This window comes from Lemur catta, chromosome 15 (genome assembly GCF_020740605.2).
Source record: "Lemur catta isolate mLemCat1 chromosome 15, mLemCat1.pri, whole genome shotgun sequence".
NCBI classification, from domain to species: domain Eukaryota; kingdom Metazoa; phylum Chordata; class Mammalia; order Primates; family Lemuridae; genus Lemur; species Lemur catta.
This window is the reverse complement of record NC_059142.1, coordinates 19,495,432-19,515,691: the sequence shown is the minus strand read 5'-3', so window position 1 is coordinate 19,515,691 and position 20,260 is coordinate 19,495,432. Positions and strand designations below refer to the sequence as shown.

The 20,260-nt window shown below is 54.0% G+C and overlaps 1 protein-coding gene across 1 annotated transcript; it reads left to right on the top strand.

Annotated features, from left to right (window-relative positions):
• Positions 1 to 1,192: 1,192 nt before the first annotated feature.
• Positions 1,193 to 18,889, top strand: SARM1 (sterile alpha and TIR motif containing 1). The gene is made up of 9 exons (XM_045525386.1): positions 1,193 to 2,025; positions 6,539 to 7,157; positions 9,947 to 10,159; positions 10,424 to 10,515; positions 10,626 to 10,861; positions 12,816 to 12,918; positions 12,991 to 13,180; positions 16,905 to 17,026; positions 17,145 to 18,889. Exons 1-9 carry the CDS (start codon positions 1,556 to 1,558, stop codon positions 17,272 to 17,274), a joined length of 2,175 nt encoding a protein of 724 aa, XP_045381342.1. The 5' UTR covers positions 1,193 to 1,555; the 3' UTR covers positions 17,275 to 18,889.
• Positions 18,890 to 20,260: the final 1,371 nt, after the last annotated feature.

Here is a 20,260-nt window from a genome sequence, read left to right as displayed (position 1 = left end):
GTCATATTCCTGGAACATGGGGCCTTCCGAGAGCTGCCAGATAGGACCCTTGCCAAGCTCAAATCATCGGGTCATCAGAAGGGCGAACAGCATGGTGGGTCTGGAGGGCAGAAAGAAGGCCCACTCTGTCACTCACTCACAGCAGCTCTGCCTCTGTGAGCCTTAGTTTTCTTTTCAGTAAAATGGGACTAATAAAACTTTGCCTCATGGGGTGTTAGGCGATTACATGAGCTAGAACAGACAAAATGCCCAGTAGCTGGATCAGCCCCAAATTCATTCTCCCAAAATGGTTATCGATCCATGATTTGTTTGATCACACACATCCTTGGCCAGGTACCCATCAACCCGTTGTTTTTCTAGGGCAGCGAAAAGGCAGTGGGGGGAGAGATGGTGATCACTCTGGGAAATTTTCTTTTTTATCCTAAAATAACAAAGTTTCATTTCTGGGTTCTTCTCTGGTGCATCCATTTCCCGAAGCTGGTCTTGGCAGATAGGAAACCGTGACTACTAACCCACTGGACTGGATTTGATTTCTGAGTTTTTCACTAAATCACAGATCCTGGGCAGACCACTCTGTCCCCACCCTCAGTCTCCCCATCTATAGAGTGGGCTTGTTAGGCACACTTTTAGACTCTCAGGAGAAATATCATCCCTCTACCCAGAAAATGCCTGCGGGCACAGACGCCTGATTTTGTGCCCAATTTCAGGCATCCACAGACTTTCTGAAATAACCAGCCCTCCCTCCCGCCACCTGAAGGAAGGGATCCCGAGTTTTCAGCTGACTTTTTCTGTCCTGTAATCAGAGGGGAGTGTGACTGTGGCTTCAGTCAGCTATATAAGGAGCCCGGCCCACAGGCATGTTGTGAGGCTTAGCTGAGATACAGGAATAAAAGGGCCTTAAGAGCTGTACAGAGGCGTTATGATAGCTTTAGCCACTGGTAGGGTGGTAGGGGAGGGGGCACACAGCGGTGTAGCGTTCGCGCACGAGTGTCACGGGGGGGGCGGGAACGGAGGCCGTCCTCTGGCTCTCCATCCCCTCCCCCCACATCCGGCGAAGGGGTGGGGACCGACGGGGAGGAGGCGGGGCCAGGGTGTGGGCGTGGCTGGGAAGGCTTGGGGCGGGGCTTCGCGGGCGGCCGGGGCGGGGCCCACAGGCGGGGCGGGGCCCACAGGCGGGGCGGGGCCGCTCAGGGGCGTGGCTGCCACCGAGCATCCTGTGGTGAGCAGAGCCGGAGCTGCAACCGGGCTTTGTTCCGGCCGCTGCCTGCTCTGCGGTCAGGCGTCCGGATCCCTCTCTCTCCTCCCTGCCCTCTCCTCCTGCCCACTTCCTGAATCTGGGCCCGCAACCCCTTCCCCAACCTCTGAGCCCACATCCTGCCCTCACTCCTCCCCCAAACTTCTGGCCGGTGCCCTTGCCTGGTATCCTCCTCTGCGTTCCTCCTCCTGCATCTTCTTCCCCCTGGTCCCCTCGCGAGTCCCGCTTTTCCCAAGCACCAGGTCTCTCCGCCCAGCTCCGCTCCTCCAGGCCGGGGATGTCCCCCGCAGGCCCGCGCCCATGGTCCTGACGCTGCTCCTCTCCGCCCACCAGCTGTGTCGCTTCTTCGCCATGTCCGGGCCACGGCCGGGCGCCGAGCGGCTGGCGGTGCCAGGGTCGGATGGGGCCGGTGGCGCGGGCCCGTGGTGGGCTGCGGGCGGCCGCGGGCCCCGCGAAGTGTCGCCTGGGGTGGGCAGCGAGGTGCAGGGCGCCCTGGAGCGCGCGCTGCCGGAACTGCAGCAGGCGCTGTCGGCGCTGAAGCAGGCGGGCGGCGCGCGGGCCGTGGGCGCCAGCCTGGCCGAGGTCTTCCAGCTGGTGGAGGAAGCCTGGCTGCTGCCGGCCGTGGGCCGCGAGGTGGCCCAGGGTCTGTGCGACGCCATCCGTCTGGACGGTGGCCTCGACCTGCTGTTGCGGCTGCTGCAGGCGCCGGAGCTGGAGACTCGCGTGCAGGCCGCGCGTCTGCTGGAGCAGATCCTGGTGGCTGAGAACCGGTGAGGGCGCCGGGCCGGGTAGGGAAGAGCGCGGGAAGGGCGGTCGAGTACTTGGGTCTCCCGTGTGACTTGCGCTGTGCCTGCCTCACCTCGCTGCCTCCCTGCACTACACTTCTGTTAGGGATCAGTGTGTCCGTTTTACAAATGAGGAAACTGAGGCTCGGGAGAGTTTAATGACATGCCCAGCGTCACACAGTGAACTAATGGTGCAGCCTGGATTCACTCTTAGTGCCAGTGGGGTGAGACAGGGAGGGGAGGAATGGAGTAGCAGAACAAGATCCTGTCCCTGGTTCTATAGATGGAGATGGCATCCTGTTGCCAATGCCCGCCTAAACCCACAGCCCTCCTCCCCATAGGCCTGGGTGCCCTTCTGTGACACCTTCTCTCCCCATCATCCCCTCCCGACCCCCCCACACTGGGAGAGGAAGGGAACAAAGAGGGAGGGAGACCTCTCTTTCCCTCCTCCCCAGGCTGAAATGAGTGCTGGCCTGAGACTGCTCATGCCCTCCATGCCGCCCCAGCCCACCTCCTGCTTCATCCTCCCTTCTGGTCCGAGTAACAGACCAGACATGATCTCATTCTGCAGCTGCTGGCAGGGAACAGAAAGTTTTCTGCTGGGCTGAATGGGTGGGGCAAGAGGACACTGAGGTGCAGAGCTAAGCCAGGCCAGACAGAATGTATTCTCTCCCCACTCCCCATGGTACCAAGACACAGTGAGTGGTGTCAAACCCAGGCCTGGCTGCCACTCTTGCTGCCTCTTGGGATCTCCCCTGGAGCAAGAAGACGCCTGAGGACTCACTTTCCCTCCCCTTGATGTCAGAGCAGACCAAGCTGTCACACTCCAGTCTCATGCTGAGGTCTCAGGCTCCTCAAACTTAGAAGAGTTTTGGAAGAGACACTTTCAGCTCATGCAGCTCCCACAAGTGTGATACCATTTTCAAAAAGAAAAAACCACCTTGTGGTTGGCAGAAATGATACAGTTGTCAAAAATACATGAATGAATGAAACAATTTAAATTGAAAGACCCCCATAGGGTTGTGCTTATTCAGCAAGTCATTACCCTCCCATCTGACAGACAGTCCATGAGTCTGGTGAGCTAGCAAATGGAGTGTGTGGTCACTGGGTGTGATGGGGCTGAGGTTGGCAGGTGTGCCCTGTAGGCTTGATAAGTGATAAGTGAGGTGAGGCAGCTCCAACTAGAGCCCCTGGAGAGTGGGTGCAACACTCTAGAAAGAGGAAGGCTGCAAGATGCAAACAGTACTGATATTTCTTAAGGTTAAAAATGATGATCCTCAGCCAGGTTTGGTGGCTCATGCCTGTAATCCTAGCACTGCGGGAAGATCACTTGAGCCCAGGACTTCGTTGGAGACCAACCTGAGCAAGAGCAAGACCCCATCTCTACAAAAAATAGAAAAAGTTAGCCGGGTGTGGTGGCGCATGCCTGTGGTCCCAGCTACTTGGGAAGCTAAGGCAGGAGGATCACTTGAGCCCAGGAGTCTGAGATTGCAGTGAGCTATGATGATGGCACTGCACTCTGGCCAGGTGACAGAGCGAGTCCCTGTCTCAGGGAAAAAAAAAATGAGAATCCTCACCTGGTTCAGAGTTACTGAGAGAAGAGTCACTAACTGGTATCCCTGGTCCCAAGAAACATCATGCTGATGCCAATGTCGCTTCAGCACCAAGGACAGAGCACAGTGTTCCTGGTGGTTCAAAATACTTCCAAAGAAAGGCAGGGTCTCTCCACCCCTATAGACTGAGAGAAAAAGGGGCTGGAAGGGAGAGGAGAGAGACACACTGAGAATTTTTATTTTTGAAACCTTTTCCTCCTTCACCAGTCAAGGCCCCACTGCCCCTGATTAAAGAAGGCTCTTCCATCAGTGGGCCCACCCCTTTTTGCCATTTCCCTTCTTGCTCTCTGTTTTCCAGGGTGCTACTGTGCCCACTGCCCAGGAGCCTACGTCACAGTTTCCCTCACCCCCAGCTACCAGGAGAAGTCAGGGTAGGGTTCTTCGAACCTGGGCCCACAAAACCCAGTGAGGGCCCCATCTGACTGCTAGCCTTCTAAACTCACAGCCCAGGCCCCTCAGGGAACCCTAACAAATGTATCCTCAGAGAGCGTTAAGAGGCTTCCCCAAGAATATGCAATGGATAAATGGAGGAGACAGGTTTTTAAAAAACAGAAAGCTATCGCACATACATTCAAAAAATGCAAAGGTACAAGAAAAGGTATACAGTTAAAAGTTCTTCCCAAACAGAACCCTTCCCTGGAGGCAAACCACTGTAACGAGTTTCTTGTATATCCTTCCTGAGTCTATGCATATATAAGCATTTGCATATATTCACATGTAGTATATATACATGCTCATTATATATATATACACACACACATATATATATACACACACACACACACATATATATATAGTTTTCCCCTCCTTTGGAGCTGGGATTTGAGCCCAGACCTGTGTGCCTCCCAAATATGTGCTCATTTCACCAGACCCACAGCCTCTCAGACCACAGAAGAATTGGGAGCTGAGTTAATAGTTCTTACAACAGCATGGAGTTCAACTCTGTAAAGGTGCCAGGTGCATAGGGAAAGGCGAGGGCTGGGGAAGCAAGAGACTCAGAATAAAGTTTTAGCTCTGAATTGATACCTCTAAGAAAGCCCTTCCCTGCACTGGGCCTTAGATTAGTCCTCTGAAAATGAAGGATTGGATGATTTCTTAAGCACATCTTGGCTCTGATAGTCTAGAAGTTAATGTAGTCAGATGTCTGGAAGCACAAAGTGAAGATGAAGGACCTTAAACTCTGGAGACAAATAGACCTGGGTTCAAATCCCAACTGTGCCTGTCAGAAGCTGTGTGACCCTGGGCATGTCATGTAACCTCTCTGAGCTTTGTTTTTTCTCATTGGTAGAAGGAACGACTGCAGTTCCAGCTGCCCTAGTGGATGATTGGGACCTATCTGTTCCTTTAAAGATGGGCTGCAGAGAAGCTGAGCAGTCAGCTCAGCAAAGCAGTGCTTCCAGACATCTGACTACATAAACTCCTAGAATATCAGAGCCAAGATGTGCCTAAGAAATCGTCTAATGTTCTGGACTCAGCTGGACCCTGCAGGGGACACAAAGTGGCATGCACTCTGGTCACTGTGGTGTCCACAGGGCAAGGACTCCATGGCTGGCTGGGCCTCTATGTCTTTGGGGGTAACATTGCCTGTGGAGGACATCATTTGTGGAGGTCAGCAAGGCAGGAAGTCTGCACCTCTGCCTGGAGTGTGACAACTCTCCTGCCTGCTCAGCTGGCCTCCAGGCACTCTCTCTTGGGCCTGTCCTCCCCACAGCAGCCAGCGTGAGTTTCCTAAAACCCACACATGAACAGGTCACTCTCCTTCCTAAAGCTTCTCAGAGGCTTCCATTTGACATCAAAATAAAGTGCAAATGCCTTGAGATGGCTCAAAAGGCCTCAAGGATTGATCTTTGAATATTTATTAATATATTCTATATGTGAATCTTTTGTTGATTTTATATTTTTCCTCGTTGATGTTAGACATTGCAATGTGTCTAACCTCCTTTCGATTCCTCGAGCATGCCAGCTCGTCAGCCCACGGGCCTTCATCCTTGCTCTTCTCTCGGCCTGTTATGCTCCGTTCCCAGATATTTGCAGGCTGGGGGTTCTCGACATCCGGCTGTCAGATATCACCTCCTCTGACATGTCCCTCCACCAGTCACACACCATCACATCACCCAGGCTTGCCAGCATCACAGCCATGGCACGACAATCTTGTTCACTCAGTGTTGACTTGCTTACTGTCTGCCCCCGCAGTAGCTGACGATGACTTGCTTAGTCTCAGTTTAACCTCTGCCCCAGCACGGGGACTGACAGACAGTACGTCCTCAATGAACATCTGTTCAATGAATGAATACACCCCAACCGTGGGGCATGGAGTGAGGACAAGTTCGAAGTCAAAGCTGGGAGTGTTGTGCTTCAAGTGACACTTCAAATGAGAATAAGTTAACATTTGTTGCATTTTTACCATGTGTCAGGCAGTCTGCCAAGCACTTTCTATGTATTATCTCATTAGTCCTGACAATAATCCTATGAGGTAGGTATTCTTATTTTCCTTATTTATGAGATGAGAAAACGAAGGTGGACAGATAAAGGAAGGGGTCCAAGGTCCTTAGAAAATAGCAGAGTTAGAAAACAAAATAGAACATAGCAGAGAAGAAACCGGGACCCAGGGGGTCTGTTCCCGAGCTGGTGTTCTTAGCCGCTATGCATGCTGCTTTTCAAGGGGGCAGGGTGGGATGCGTGTGCCCAGGATGGAGCACCGCTAGAATCTGGGAAGTCTGGTTCTCCCAGGGCAAGAGGTGAATGTGGGAGGCAGGGAGGATAACGCTCTCTCCCACGTGACACTGACGAGGCCCAGAGAGGGTAGGCGGCCAGGCCCCCAGCGGGCAGGCTAAGCTCCCCACGCCGGGGCAACTCCACCATCCCCTTCCACTCTCTCCCGGCAGGGACCGCGTGGCGCGCATCGGGCTGGGCGTGATCCTGAACCTGGCGAAGGAGCGCGAACCCCTGGAGCTGGCGCGGAGCGTGGCAGGCATCTTGGAACACATGTTCAAGCACTCGGAGGAGACGTGCCAACAGCTGGTGGCTGCCGGCGGCCTGGACGCGGTGCTGTACTGGTGCCGCCGCACGGACACCGCGCTGCTGCGACACTGTGCGCTGGCGCTGGCCAACTGCGCGCTGCACGGGGGCCAGGCGGTGCAGCGGCGCATGGTGGAGAAGCGCGCCGCCGAGTGGCTCTTCCCGCTCGCCTTCTCCAAGGAGGACGAGCTGCTGCGGCTGCACGCTTGCCTCGCGGTGGCGGTGTTGGCAACCAACAAGGAGGTGGAGCGCGAGGTGGAGCGTTCGGGCACGCTGGCGCTCGTGGAGCCGCTTGTGGCCTCGCTGGACCCCGGCCGCTTCGCCCGCTGCCTGGTGGACGCCAGCGACACAAGCCAGGGCCGCGGGCCAGACGACCTGCAGCGCCTCGTGCCGCTGCTCGACTCGTCGCGCTTGGAGGCGCAGTGCATCGGGGCTTTCTACCTCTGCGCTGAGGCTGCCATCAAGAGCCTGCAAGGCAAGACCAAGGTGGGTGCAGGGATGGCAGTAGGGGTTAGAGGGCATCTGGGAAGGCTTCCCAGAGGAAATGACATTCTCCTGGGACTTGAAGTTCACATGAGAATTAGGTGAAGTGAGAGGAAGGATCAGGTGACAGTCATTCTGGCCTTGAAGGCAAGACCCAAAGTTTAGACTTGGTCTTTGGGGGCAAGAGGAAGGCAGTGAGAATTTGCTGCAGACACTTGTGTTTTACAAAGATCACCCTGGCTGCTGTGTGGAGGGTGAGATTGGAGGCAAGGGGACCCAACAGGAGGCTGACTTGAGGAAGGGGCATTGAGACAGTGGAGGTGGGAGTGGTAGCAGCAGCAGAGAGTGGCAGATTCAAGGGCTGTTTAAGAGATGGAATTAGGACTTGGTGGCAAGAAAGCGAGATGAGTGGGACATACAGAGTCCGAGGTGCCTGAGAGATGCCCAACTGGGAGCTTCAGCAGGCAGTTTAGCATTTGAGTCTGGAGTCTGGGAAGACGGCGGCTGGAGGCCACAGTGGCTCATGCCTGTAATCCTAGCACTCTGGGAGGCCAAGACGGAAGGATTGCTTGAGGCCAGGAGTTCAAGATCAGCCTTAGCAACATAGCAAGAAAAAATAGAAAAATTAGCGGAGTGTGGCAGTTCATGCCTATAGTCCCAGCTACTCAGGAGGCTGAGGCAGGAGGATTGCTTGAGCCCAGAAGTTTGAGGTTATAGTGAGCTATGATGATACCACTGTATTCTAGCCGAGGCAACAGAGAGAGACTGTTTCAAAAAAAAAAAAAAAGGCCGGTGTGGTGGCACATGCCTGTAGTCCCAGCTACTCGGGAGGCTGAGGCAGTAGGATCAGCTTAAGCCCAGGAGTCTGAGGTTGCTGTGAGCTAGGCTGACGCCACGGCATTCTAGCCCGGGCAACAGAGTCTCAAAAAAAAAAAAAAAATTAAAAAAAAAATGGGTGCTAAAGAGAGAGGCTTGGGGCAGGATATCAGTGTGTCAACCAGATAACCCTTGAGTCTTAAGGTGTCCCCATTCCCAGGGCCTTTGCCTGCTGCTTTAACTTGCTGTGTGACCTTGTGCACTTGGCTCCTCCTCTCTGGGCCTCTTTTTTTTTTTTTTTTTTGAGACAGTCTTACTCTGTTGCCCTGAGTAGAGTGCAGTGGCGTCAGCCTAGCTCACAGCGACCTCAAACTCCTGGGCTCAAGTGATCCTTCTGCCTCAGCCTCCTGGGTAGCTGGGACTACAGGCGTATGCCATGATGCCCGGCTAATTTTTCTAATTTTAGTAGAGACCAGGTCTCACTCTTGCTCATGCTGGTTGAGCTCCTGAGCTCAAGCAATCCTCCCACCTTGGACTCCCAGAGTGTCTGGGCCTCATTTTTATCCTCTGGAAAATTGAAGGAGTTGAACCACAGCAGCAGTTCTTACCCTGGATGTGGGACTAACGATAGTTTTATTACCAAACGTTTGTGGGTTTTCTTTTTTTAGATGGGGTCTCACTATGTTGCCCAGGCTGGCTTCCAACTCCTAGGCTTAAGTGATCCTCCTGCCTCAGCTTCTCGAGTAGCTGGGACTACAGGTGTGCATCACCATGCCCAGCTGGGCTTTGTTTCTTAAATATTACAGATTCAAGATTGTCCCTATAATGTCACTCTCTCTCCTTTGCATTCCTCTGAGGGGACTTGGGGATTGGTGACAGCTGGTGCACAGGGAGTGGTGCACATCCCATGGCCCACCCTGTCTGCACCACAGCTGTCATCTGGGGGTGTTCAGAGGAGTGTGTCTCACAGATGATAGCCACCCATCCTGTGTGTCCCTGCAGATCAACAACAGCCTGCTATGTTAGGGGGTCTCTGAGGCTTCTTCCACTGTCCAGTGCTCTAGGAACTTCTGATTCTCCTCTCTGTGCCCCAGAGCTGGGCCATGGGAGGACTTGCTCTGTAAAGTTGGTAATTCTGCTTTGGGAGAAGGGACTTGAAGGGAAGTAGGGAGTGCCCAAAGATTGGATCTGGATAGCAGCCATGATCACCAACCCTGTCACTCCTTTCCCATCAAGCCCAAGTGAGTACAGTTCAACAAAGACATACTGAGCCCCCACTTTGTGTCCTTTGTCATGCCAGGTGTGGAGCCCCAGTGGTGACTAAGACATGTCCTCAGTTTATACTCCAGTGGAAGTTGCATTATCTTTTTTTTTTCTTACTTTAAATCAAAAGCTGTCCTGTTTTGTTTTGTTTTTTGAAGTTGCATTATCAACTAGTGACAGTGACAGTGGCTTTCATAGTGTGGTATAAGTCCTGCTTGGAGGTCCAGGCCAAGCTGTGGGGGAATCCCAGCAGGCAGCATGGAGGAGGTGCTAATCAGTTTGGATCCCCACAAGCAGGCTGGAGGAACTAAGGGTTTGGGGACACAGCAGGCCCACCCAGAGGTGGGAGAGCCTTGGTGGGTGGGTGCGGGGGTGGGCGTCAGGCAAGTGTGGGTTGGTGCAAGGCGAGGTGAGCTGGGAGTTGTGGGCAGGGGCTATGCCATGCCCTGCCTAGAGGCCATACCGAGAGCCCAGGCTTTATCCCAGGGCTAATGGAAGCTGTAGAAGGGACACGGAAGGTGACCTGGTCAAGAGTTGAAAGAACTTCAGGAGAGGGAATCCACAGGAATGGGTGACTTAGTGGCTGAAGGCAAGGCTGGGGCACATGGTGGGTCTTTCAGAGGTAAGAAGTGGTGAGGGGAGGGACTGGGCACATTTAGGGACAGCTGGCTAGCTGGTGGACCCTAGACGCTCTCTCTCCACCCCCTCCCAAGGTGTTCTGCGAGATCGGCGCCATCCAGAGCCTGAAACGCCTGGTTTCCTACTCCACTAATGGCACCAAGTCGGCGCTGGCCAAGCGCGCGCTGCGCCTGCTGGGCGAGGAGGTGCCGCGGCCCATCCTGCCCTGCGTGGCCAGCTGGAAGGAGGCCGAGGTCCAGACGTGGCTGCAGCAGATCGGCTTCTCCCAGTACTGCGACAGCTTCCGGGTAGAGCCGCGGGGGCCGGAGTCAGAGCGTCCAGAGTCCTAGCGGGTCCCCTGGGCACAGGCGACCGTGTCCCCTCCCAGCCCGCATGCTTGCGCGTCAGGGTGGCCTTTTGGGGGTGGGGAGCCTGTACTCAGCCACCCTCGGAGTCACTCGGCTCTAATCTGGTCCCATCTGCCGCCTCTCCAGTTCCCTCCCCTTGTATCTTGTCCATGAGCTCCAGGGGCTGAGGGGGGAACCCTTCCTTACACCTGACCCCTCCCCCAGGAGCAGCAGGTAGATGGCGACCTGCTCCTGCGGCTCACGGAGGAGGAACTCCAGAACGACCTGGGCATGAAGTCGGGCATCACCCGCAAGAGGTACGGGGCCTCCTGCCCGCCCTACCCGCGCCAGGTCTAATGAACCGCCCCATCCGCCCCCAGCCCATCCGGAGTCGGGACCTCAGCATCTTCTCCTCCTTGGGGTGCAGGTTCTTTAGGGAGCTCACGGAGCTCAAGACCTTCGCCAACTATGCGATGTGCGACCGCAGCAACCTGGCCGACTGGCTGGGCAGCCTGGACCCACGCTTTCGCCAGTACACCTACGGCCTGGTCAGCTGTGGCCTGGACCGCTCCCTGCTGCACCGCGTGTCGGAGCAGCAGCTCCTGGAGGACTGTGGCATCCGCCTGGGCGTGCACCGCGCCCGCATCATCACCGCCGCCAGAGGTCAGCCCACCCACCTGGGACCCCAGCCCCGCCCAGCCCCAGTCCGGGAGGGGTAGGGGAGACACGGGGTGGATCCCAGAGCCTCCCTATGGATTGATGGAGCACATACGCTGTCAGACTGGGCTCCCAGGGTGTAAAGATAAATATATTGCACTTTGCCCTCAAGAAGGTCCCAGTCTGAGGTGGGTGGGAGGGTGGAAGGAAGGTAGCTGTGTAAACAAGCAGGTGGCCCTAGTAGGAAGCATGCCCAGGACACCAGTGGGAGCCCAGAGGAAGTACAGCCTACACTGTCCACCAGGTCTAGACTTCAGAGAGGAGGGAACGCCTGACCATGTCTTGAGGGATGTACTGGGGGAGAGAGGGTGGCAATATGCAGAGCAGCCCAGGCAGAGGGGGAGGAGTCGGCATTTGCAAGTGCGGGGGTAGGACAGAGTGCAGAGGGGTATGGGTGGGAATACAGGGTTGTGGGGGGCGTGGCTTATCCTTTTAGCCAACAGCTTACAAAGTATGGGTCTGGAGGTGCTTTAGAGTGAATTCCAGGGCTCTAGCAACCCTCTTTATTTTCTGATTTATTTTTATTTACTAATTCGCTATTTAGCTAATATTTGCCATCAATTACTATGTACCAGGTACTGTATTACGCTTTTAAGATATCTCATTAATCTGTACATCAGGTCTATGCAGCAGGTGTTCAATTATTTTTAAATTAACTTTAAAAACTTTTTAAAGACTATAAAGAGGCATAGGTAAACTTAAAAATGTCCAGTTTGAGGAGTTTTGAGAAACATCTGTGTAACCTCCATTATAATCAAAGATATAGAGCATTGCCATTGTGGGTGTTCATTTTAAAGATAATGAAATGAAGATTTAAAGAATTTAAATTCATTTCCCGAGGTTATAAAAGCCATTAGATGGTAGAACTGGGATTCGAGCCCTTGGCTTTCTGCTTTGTAAACAGACAAATGTTGTTTGTGGGTATTAAGTCTGAATATTATAGGAAGAGGAATTCTTTTCATTTTAACCATTCATTCAGCGAGTACGTATTAAGCACCCACAAGGGACAAGGGACTAAGCCTTTGGCTCCATTCTTATGCTTCAACCAAAGCAAGTCAGCTTTTATCATTTTTATGTTGCAGCTCCCAATAAAACTCCAAGATTTCATTTTTGCACAGTAGGAGAGGCCTAGGGCAAAAATAGCTAACAAAAAAATTTGCTTCTCTAGGGAATAGGGAGCTGTGCACAGTTTTTAAGTGGGGGGCAATGACGTGCTCATATTTGGATTTTAGAAAGATCCTCTGGTAGCTGTGGCAAAGGGACTCGACAGGGCAGTCCTAGCTGGGCTGGGGGAAGCCACTGCAGAGGCTGGACAGCGGGAGGGCCCTGGGGCTGCAGCCCAGGATGTTTAGTAGGTAGAATCCTCAGAACACGGTGCCTGGCTCTGAGCACTGAGCCTCAGGTCCACGAGGGCAGAGTGTTGACTGTTTTGTTCACTGCTGTATTCCAAACACTGAGGATGGCACCTGGCACACAGTAAGTGCTTACTAAATATTTGTTGAATAAATGAATGGGAGATAGGAGTTGAAGGTGATGCCCAGCTTCCCGGCTTTGGTGGGAAACGAGGTAGAAGGAGCGAGGGGAGGCTTTGGTATGTGTTGGGTGTGGAGCGCCGGTGGGCAGCTGGCTGTGCAGGTCTGGAGTTCCAGAGAGAGGGCAGGGCTGACAGTGTACATCAATGTCCCTAAACACAATCCTGCCTCCCGGGAGGAACTCACCAATAGTTAGACTTTCCTTCTGTAGGCCCCATCTCTCACCTCAGTGACCGTTTTTGGAGCAAGCCGCCCTGGCTGGGCTGGGCTGAGAGGGCTGGGTGGACAGGGGACTGAGTCCCCAAGGGATGATGCAACTATGGTGAGTGATGGAGAGCCACTCTTGCATGCTGTCTCATCTGCCTCAGAAATGCTACACTCCCCGCTGCCCTGCACTAGCTGCAAGCCCAGTGGAGACACCCCGGATGTCTTCATCAGCTACCGCCGGAACTCGGGCTCTCAGCTGGCCAGGTGAGGAGAGGCAGGCAGGCAGCTGGGGACCTTGGTGCAAGGCCACGGCCGTGACATAAGATCTCTTTGCAGCCTCCTGAAGGTGCACCTACAGCTGCACGGCTTCAGTGTCTTCATTGATGTGGAGAAGCTAGAAGCAGGCAAGTTCGAGGACAAGCTCATCCAGAGTGTCATGGGTGCCCGCAACTTTGTGCTGGTGCTGTCAGCTGGGGCACTGGACAAGTGCATAGGGGACCATGACTGCAAGGACTGGGTGCACAAGGTAGGTGCTGGCCTGCACGTCTGCAGTCCGAGCATTAGCCCGTGGCCCAGGAGACAGGGTCCTCCTTCCATCCCTTGTCCATGTTCCCCAGCAACACGTAGTCCTGAAGCACCTCCACGGCCAAGCTGGAAGTCAGGAGCCACAGCTCTGACTAATAGGACTTTAGCAAGCCACTTAGGCTTTCTGAGCCTCAGTTTTCTTATCTACAAAATGGGGATAACTTACCTGTCCTACTCACCTTGTGGGACTGTTGTGAGGTTCAGAGAGGGATGAAATGCTTTGAAAAATAACTTCTGTGAGGGACAGGAGAGCATAGTGACAGGTAGAGTGGAATCTTTGTTGAGAACACAAAACTGAGTGTTTGTATTCTGGCTCTGGCCTTGGGTAAGTTACTTAACCCTGATTAGTCTCATATTTATTACCTGAAAGTGAAGATAATAATGAGGATAAAAATAGTACTTCAGGCCAGGTACGGTGGCTATCGCCTGTAATCCTGGCACTCTGGGAAGCCAAGGCAGGAGGATCACTTGAGCTCAGGAGTTCAAGACCAGCCTGAGCAAAAGCAAGACCCCGTCTCTCCTAAAAATAGAAAAATTAGCTAGGTATGGTGGCACATGCCTGTAGTCCCAGCTACTCAGGAGGCTGAGGCAGAAGAATCGCTTGAGCCCAGGATTTTGAGGTTGCTGTGAGCTAGGCTGACGCCACGGCACTCTAGCCTAGGTGACGGAGTGAGACTCCATCTCAAAAAAAAAAAAAAAAATAGTACTTCACTCCCTAGGAAATTGTTATAAGGACTAACAGAGCTAAAATTTGTGAAGTGCTTAGTAGAATGCCTGGCCCATAGTAACTACTCAATAATAGTAGCAATTATTATTAATATAATTATTGTGACTACCACATCTGATATATTCATCATCGTATCTTCAGTACCCGACACATTGTAGTAACTTGTGGAATACTTACAAGATGAATGGATGAATGGATGGATCCATATCACATCTTCAGTTTATTAATCATTAATCAATCAGTGGGAATAGGGGTCGGGGCTGAGAGATGCAGTAGGCATATGGTATAGGGCCCTTTTCCTCCAGCAGCTGAGGAGACAAGAGTACACCCACGATGACTAGATCATACACAAGGTGGTGTAAATGCTAAGCCAGGTAGGCGAACCTCTTGCTTGCTGCAGGAGTAGAGGGAAGGGAGAGGACATCGAGGACTGGAATAATCAGGGAAGGCATCGTGGAGGAAGCGTGATTTCAGAAGAGTCTTGGGAATTTAGGGTAGTGGAAGAGAAGGCATCCCGGGCAGGGGGAACAACATGAGCAAAGCAATACAGGCAGGGATGAGAAGGTGCCAAAAGCCTGTGTGCGTCATTGGTATTACCGTCTCCATCTCGCAGATGAAGAGATTGAGGCTCAGAAAAGCAGAATAATTTCCCCATGGCCACATTACTAGTGCAGCAATCAGAAAAGTTTGGCTTCAGACTCTATCTGATTCCAAGGCCCGTGCTCTTTCCCAGGACCCACTATTCCATGGCCCAGATCTGAGGGGGTAGGAGGGTTGGGGAGGGGACAGGGTTGGATTCAGCTGACACTAGAGATGATTGTCTGCATCGCATCTCAACTCTACATTGAGAAGCTGTCGGCAGCTTGAAATCGGCCATGGTAAGAGTATTTACACCAAGGAAATTGGCAACCACAACCAATCAGGGTTTTTTCTGTTTGTTTGGTTGGTTGTTTGGTTGAATTCCACCCCTCGGCCCCCCACATTGTTATAAGTTTACCTGTGTACCACTGGCTGGATAAGAACTATGGAACCAGTTTATGGAGTGTCTAAAGGCAGGGAGAAGACCTTTGCTTGAAGCACTGGGAAACAGGGGACCCATTATGGGGGAGATGCCGGGGCGTTGGGTTGTAGGAAGGAGGCTCTGATACTAGCATGTAGGCCTGATTGACAGTGAGGAGAGGGTCAAGCCCCAGAGGCCACGTAGGAGGAGCTGAGTACTGGGTCTGGTCTGGGGAGGGGCACTGGGCCAGTGCACACCTGGAGGAATATGGCTGATGACCCAGGGCAGGTGGCAGGCAGTGTTCTGAGAGAAAGAGAGGAGTGTCTGTGAGCTCCACGGGGGGTTCAGACTTTGCCTTGTTCATGCTGTATTCCTGGTGCTGAACCTGTGCATAGTCCAGAGGAGGCCCTACAGTTTGTAGAATAATTGAATCAATGATTAAGCAGATGAGTGGTTCTGATGAAGCTGAACTGAATGGCAGAGCCATACATATCTACTAGGGTTACCAGGTCAGAAGGCTTGACTGCAATCAAGTGTTCATTCTTAACCAGCTGAGTGATCTTGAATAAGCCATTATCCTTTTTTGGCTGCCCTATGAATGTGCAATGAACAATTTGTACTGTCTTTTGTTCTGTGTAATTCTGGATGAAACAAATGCTACAGGTTCCATAATAAGTTGCTGCAGGGTCAGAATTCATCCAAATGCTCAGCAGAGAGGCATCAGAGCTCTGAAAGCTTGAGTCACAGGCCTGAGCCCCCTTGGGCTGGGCATATGTGTGACTTGGGAGGAAGTCCCTTCCCCTCTCTGGGCTTCCTTCTCTTCATCTGTAAAAGGGCCGGCTCCCCAGAAGCCAGTCAGGGTTGCAGTTATGCATTTCTTTCCCCAGGAAGGCTCCACTCCATAAGGTTCTTGGCACCCATTGTTGTCCTAGCAGATGGTGGGGAGGGAGGAGGCAGGCGGGGTGGCAGGAGCCTTTGCCTTGGCCCAGTCCCAAAGGCTCCGTCATCCCTCTTTGGTTGTTAGTGCTTAATTGCTTCTGGTTTTAAAACTCCTTTCCCCGAAGCCACATTTAGTGGGTAATCAATATGGAAAACCACAAGTGAACTGCACTCAAGAAAGTCCAATCCCTGTGGTTCCCCCTTGAAAGGAAAAAAACCATTCAATAAGCACTTACCAGAGCACCATTAATAGTAAGTAACATCCTCAGAACAGCCTTGTGAGGTAGGTTTTATTATTCCCACTTTATAGAGGAGGAAATGATAATACCTATTATTTATTAAGTGCTATTCTAATCACTTGCCATGGAATGTTGCATTTATTCCATGCAACAATCCTACAAGATAGGTATTAGCTATCATTAACCCTTTTTATATATTATTAAGAGAAAACAGACACCTTCTCCCGATGCACCATCTTCCCAGCACTTAGAGGTGTTTACTAACCTGGAAGCTCTTCAAAGTCCATGTTTTGGGGTTTTTATGAAGGTTTCATTACATAGGCCTGTTTGATTCAATCATTGGCTATTGGTGATTGAACTCAATCTCTAGCCCCTCTCCAGAGGCCATGGGGCGGGGCCAAAAATTCCAACCCTCTAATCATGCCTTGGTCTTTCTGGTGACCAGCACTTCCTGAAGCTCTCTAGGCTGTCCCCACCCCCAGCTAGTCGTCACCTCATTAGCATACAAGACACTCATCACTCAGGAGATTCCAAAGGTTTTAGGAGCTCTGTGCCTGGAACCCTGGACAAAGACCAAGTATTTATTTTTTTATTATACTACCGGGGTGGGGGAGGGGGAAGACAAGTGAGGTGGACTTCAGGACCAATGTCTCACCCTGGGCCCAGCCTCAGGCTAGTGGCCCTCCCAGTGCATGCCTGGCCACAGGGTCCCTGGATGGGGACAAGGGTATCTTCCTCCTTAACGCTCTTCTTTCTCCAGGAGATTGTGACTGCTTTAAGCTGTGGCAAGAACATTGTGCCAGTCATTGATGGCTTCGAGTGGCCTGAGCCCCAGGTCCTGCCTGAGGACATGCAGGCGGTGCTGACCTTCAATGGCATCAAGTGAGCCCCAGGGCCCTGGGACTGAGGGGGGCTGGTACAAATCACCCTAACAGGCAGCCTGTGGGCTAGCAGCTCCCTCTGCCCGGCCCTCTGACCCCCGTGGCCTCTGTGCCCACAGGTGGTCCCACGAGTACCAGGAGGCCACCATTGAGAAGATCATCCGCTTCCTGCAGGGCCGCTCCTCCCGAGACTCGTCTGCGGGCTCCGACACCAGTTTGGAGGGTGCTGCACCCATGGGCCCGACCTAACCAGTCCCCAGCTCCCAAGCCCTGCTGTGACGCCCATTCCCATCATCTTCTCTGAGGGAGCAGCTCCTCCAACCCGGCCTCCCGGGGCTGAGACCACCTGGGCTCTTCTCAGGAAATGGCTCTCCCTGTCTCCACCCCGTGGCCCACCTGAAACCCACTTTCCTCAGGGTCTGGGAAGGGCAGGGCAGGGGCGTGGGGAGCATTACAGCTCCAAGGCCCTGTCCTTTGTCCCTCTGTCTCAGGCGTGGGGAGGGTCCCTGCTCGGTTCTGGAGACACAGCAGCCAGCTTGAGGAGGGGAAGGCAGGCAGCCTTCAGCAGGAGTCAGGGCAGTGCCCGGCCCTCGCAGCCTGGGCCCAGGAGCCAGCCAGGGATGGGGGTCCGACACGGCTCTCTACCCAGACTGTGCCTGGCCCCTGGGCTCAGCACCTCCTGCCGCTCTGTGGCCTTGCCCCGCAACCACCTAGTGCCCCTAGCCATCCTGGCTAGGTCCCGGGTCCTCACCCAGCCTTCCTTTGATGTGGCCTCCTTTGCCACATCCAAAGCCAGGGGTGGGCCAAACTGGCCCTTGCTCTGACTGGTCTGTAACTGCAGCAGCTTTGCTGCACTTGCTGGTGCACAAGAGCCTCCTACTTGGGCCTGGGCCTGGGCACGGAGAGGCCATGTCTCAAAGCCCACCCTACCCCAGGCCTTGGTGCCGTGCCTCAGGCTCCTGCCTGGTCTGGCCCAGCCGGCTCCCCTAGGCCCCCCGACCCAGGCTGCCCACTCACTCGCTCAGGGACCTGGTGGCCCCCATGACAGCAATGCTTTGAGCAGCAAGTGTCTAAAACATGAATCCCTTGCAAATCTTTGCCATTTCCCAGGCACTCCACTCCATGGTCTCTGCAGTCACCAGGGCAACCCTGGTGGTACTATCGTCCCCATTCCACAGATAAAGACACTGAGGCTCAGAAAGGCTGAGTGATAAGTCTAGTTTCCCAAGTCATTAGTGGCAGCCCCAGCTCCACACTGAGGCCTCCTGGCACCTGGTCCACTGCCGGGGGACTGCTCTCCCGAGAAGCATCCTTGGGGGCTGCGCCCTGGGCAGGGCTGTTACTTCTCCCCTCCCCCAAGGAATCGAGCAGCGGGGGATAGGATTTTGCAAGGAAAGGCTGACCAGGGACCATACAGAAATAACTGAGCAGGAATGTCCCTCTGCCCCTCATTCCACTGGGGTCAGAGGGCAAGAATGTACCCTCCCTGCGATAAGCCCAGACTGCAGCCAGGGGAGCAGCTGGAACCTGCCCCGCCGTGGGTTCACACGTCAAGGCTGGCTCAGCTCCCAGCCCCTCTCTGCCATGCTGGCCAGGTCACTCCTAGCTCTCTGGGCACATCGTCAGAGCCGAGGCCTCACCCCAGCTTTGGGACTCCTTCCTTCCACTCCCCTCCCTGCCAAAGATACTGTCCTCAGCCAGTCCCCACCCCGACTCTTTGGCTACACTTGATCCCCCCTTTCTCACGCAGCACGAGGGCTCACCGGTGCCAGTTCCAGGGCTGGGTCATGGATGCAGTGAATGGGGCAGGCCGGACGCTGCCCTCGCAGTCGGTAACAATACAGTGTATGAGTATCTCCAGGGACCCTTTGTCTTTCTGTCTCCCATCAGTCCCACTCATCCTGAGGTCCCCGGGGGCAGTTGTGAGAGGTTTCCTGGTTTCTGTTCTGTTGGTACAGCTCCCACTGCTGTCCACCCCCAGTCTAGCCTTCTGGTTGACCTCTGCTCCCTCCTGTATGTCTGCGCAATCAGTGCCCAGCCTCCAGCCCCATCCCAAGCCGCTGATGAGCCTCTCCCAAACCAGGCCAGTGTGTGCAGCGGTGACAGACACTGCTGACTGCCGGGGCAAGCACGTAGGCCCTCCCCTTTCACCTAGGTCTACTCAGGTCTGACCCTGAGACAGAGGGCTCAGAAGCGGCCTTTCCTCCAAAGCCTGCTCTGACACAGGTCTGCAGGCTCAGGGTTTTCTGCTTTGCTGGGCTGCAGCTGCTGCCCCAGGTTGGGACAGAGCCAGCTAGGTCCTCCCGACTCCTCCGCAGGGGCCAAGAACTGCTCAGGGCCATTCAAAGGTGAAAAGTCCAGCCACAATTGATTTATCCTTCCCGCCACACCCCTCTTACCCCCACCCCCACCCCCGCCCCGGCCCACCCAGGCCCATGAAGACAGGCATCCTATTCTAGAATGTACAAGGCGGGAGGATCTCAGAACATCAGCTAATTGTTTCTTAACTTGTCCAACTAGTTGTGATCTCCACAATCACACAATCTGGGGCATCGCTGACCCAGTCCTTCCCAGAGGGGCTTGCTCAAGGTCACACGGCCAGTCAGAGGTAGTGTCCAAAGAAGACCCCAGGCTTGAGGCCAGCCCAGAGCCTCGTGAAGGCTGAGTCCATGAAGGGCCCCCTCCTTGCTTAGGTCTCCCAAGCACAGAGCACACAGCGAGGCAGAGGTCTGGAGACAGGGGCCCAGGCTGTCCCCCATTTCACCTGCATGATTTCCAGCTGGGAAACTGGCTGGCAGGACAGGTGAGAGGGCATGGGGGTGGAAATGGCAGCAGGGCCAAAGCCCTATGGGCAACTCCGGTTCGAAGAGTCAAGACCCGGCTTGGGTCTGCTTGGGAGACCCGTGGCCCTCATCAAGGCAAGCGTCTTATTATTAAATAAGAGTTGGCTTTCCACCTCGGGTGTAGACCTTCCTAAAGCCCTGGAAATGGGCCCCTTATTCTCCGGGAAGCTGGGGCCCTGGATTCTACGGGGGAATTGGGTCTCGCTCCCAGGTTCCCATTGACTGACAGAGGCAACAAGGGATCGGTCTCAGCAGGTGGCTCTGCAGACCTGCCCAGCAATGGGAGGTGGAGGAGTGACGAGTGGGAACGAAACCTCATTCTGCCAGGGCTCGTGCAGCCAGGAGGACAATAGGTGCCTTCAGGGAGTGGACCTGCCTGACTCTCAGGAATG

Bases quoted from the DNA above. Each gene is read 5' to 3' on its own strand.
- SARM1 (XM_045525386.1), top strand. From the start codon at position 1,556: ATGGTCCTGACGCTGCTCCTCTCCGCCCACCAGCTGTGTCGCTTCTTC. The intron at 12,919-12,990 runs GTGAGGAGAGGC...ATCTCTTTGCAG, and splicing joins TCGGGCTCTCAGCTGGCCAG to CCTCCTGAAGGTGCACCTAC. The intron at 13,181-16,904 runs GTAGGTGCTGGC...TTCTTTCTCCAG, and splicing joins GCAAGGACTGGGTGCACAAG to GAGATTGTGACTGCTTTAAG.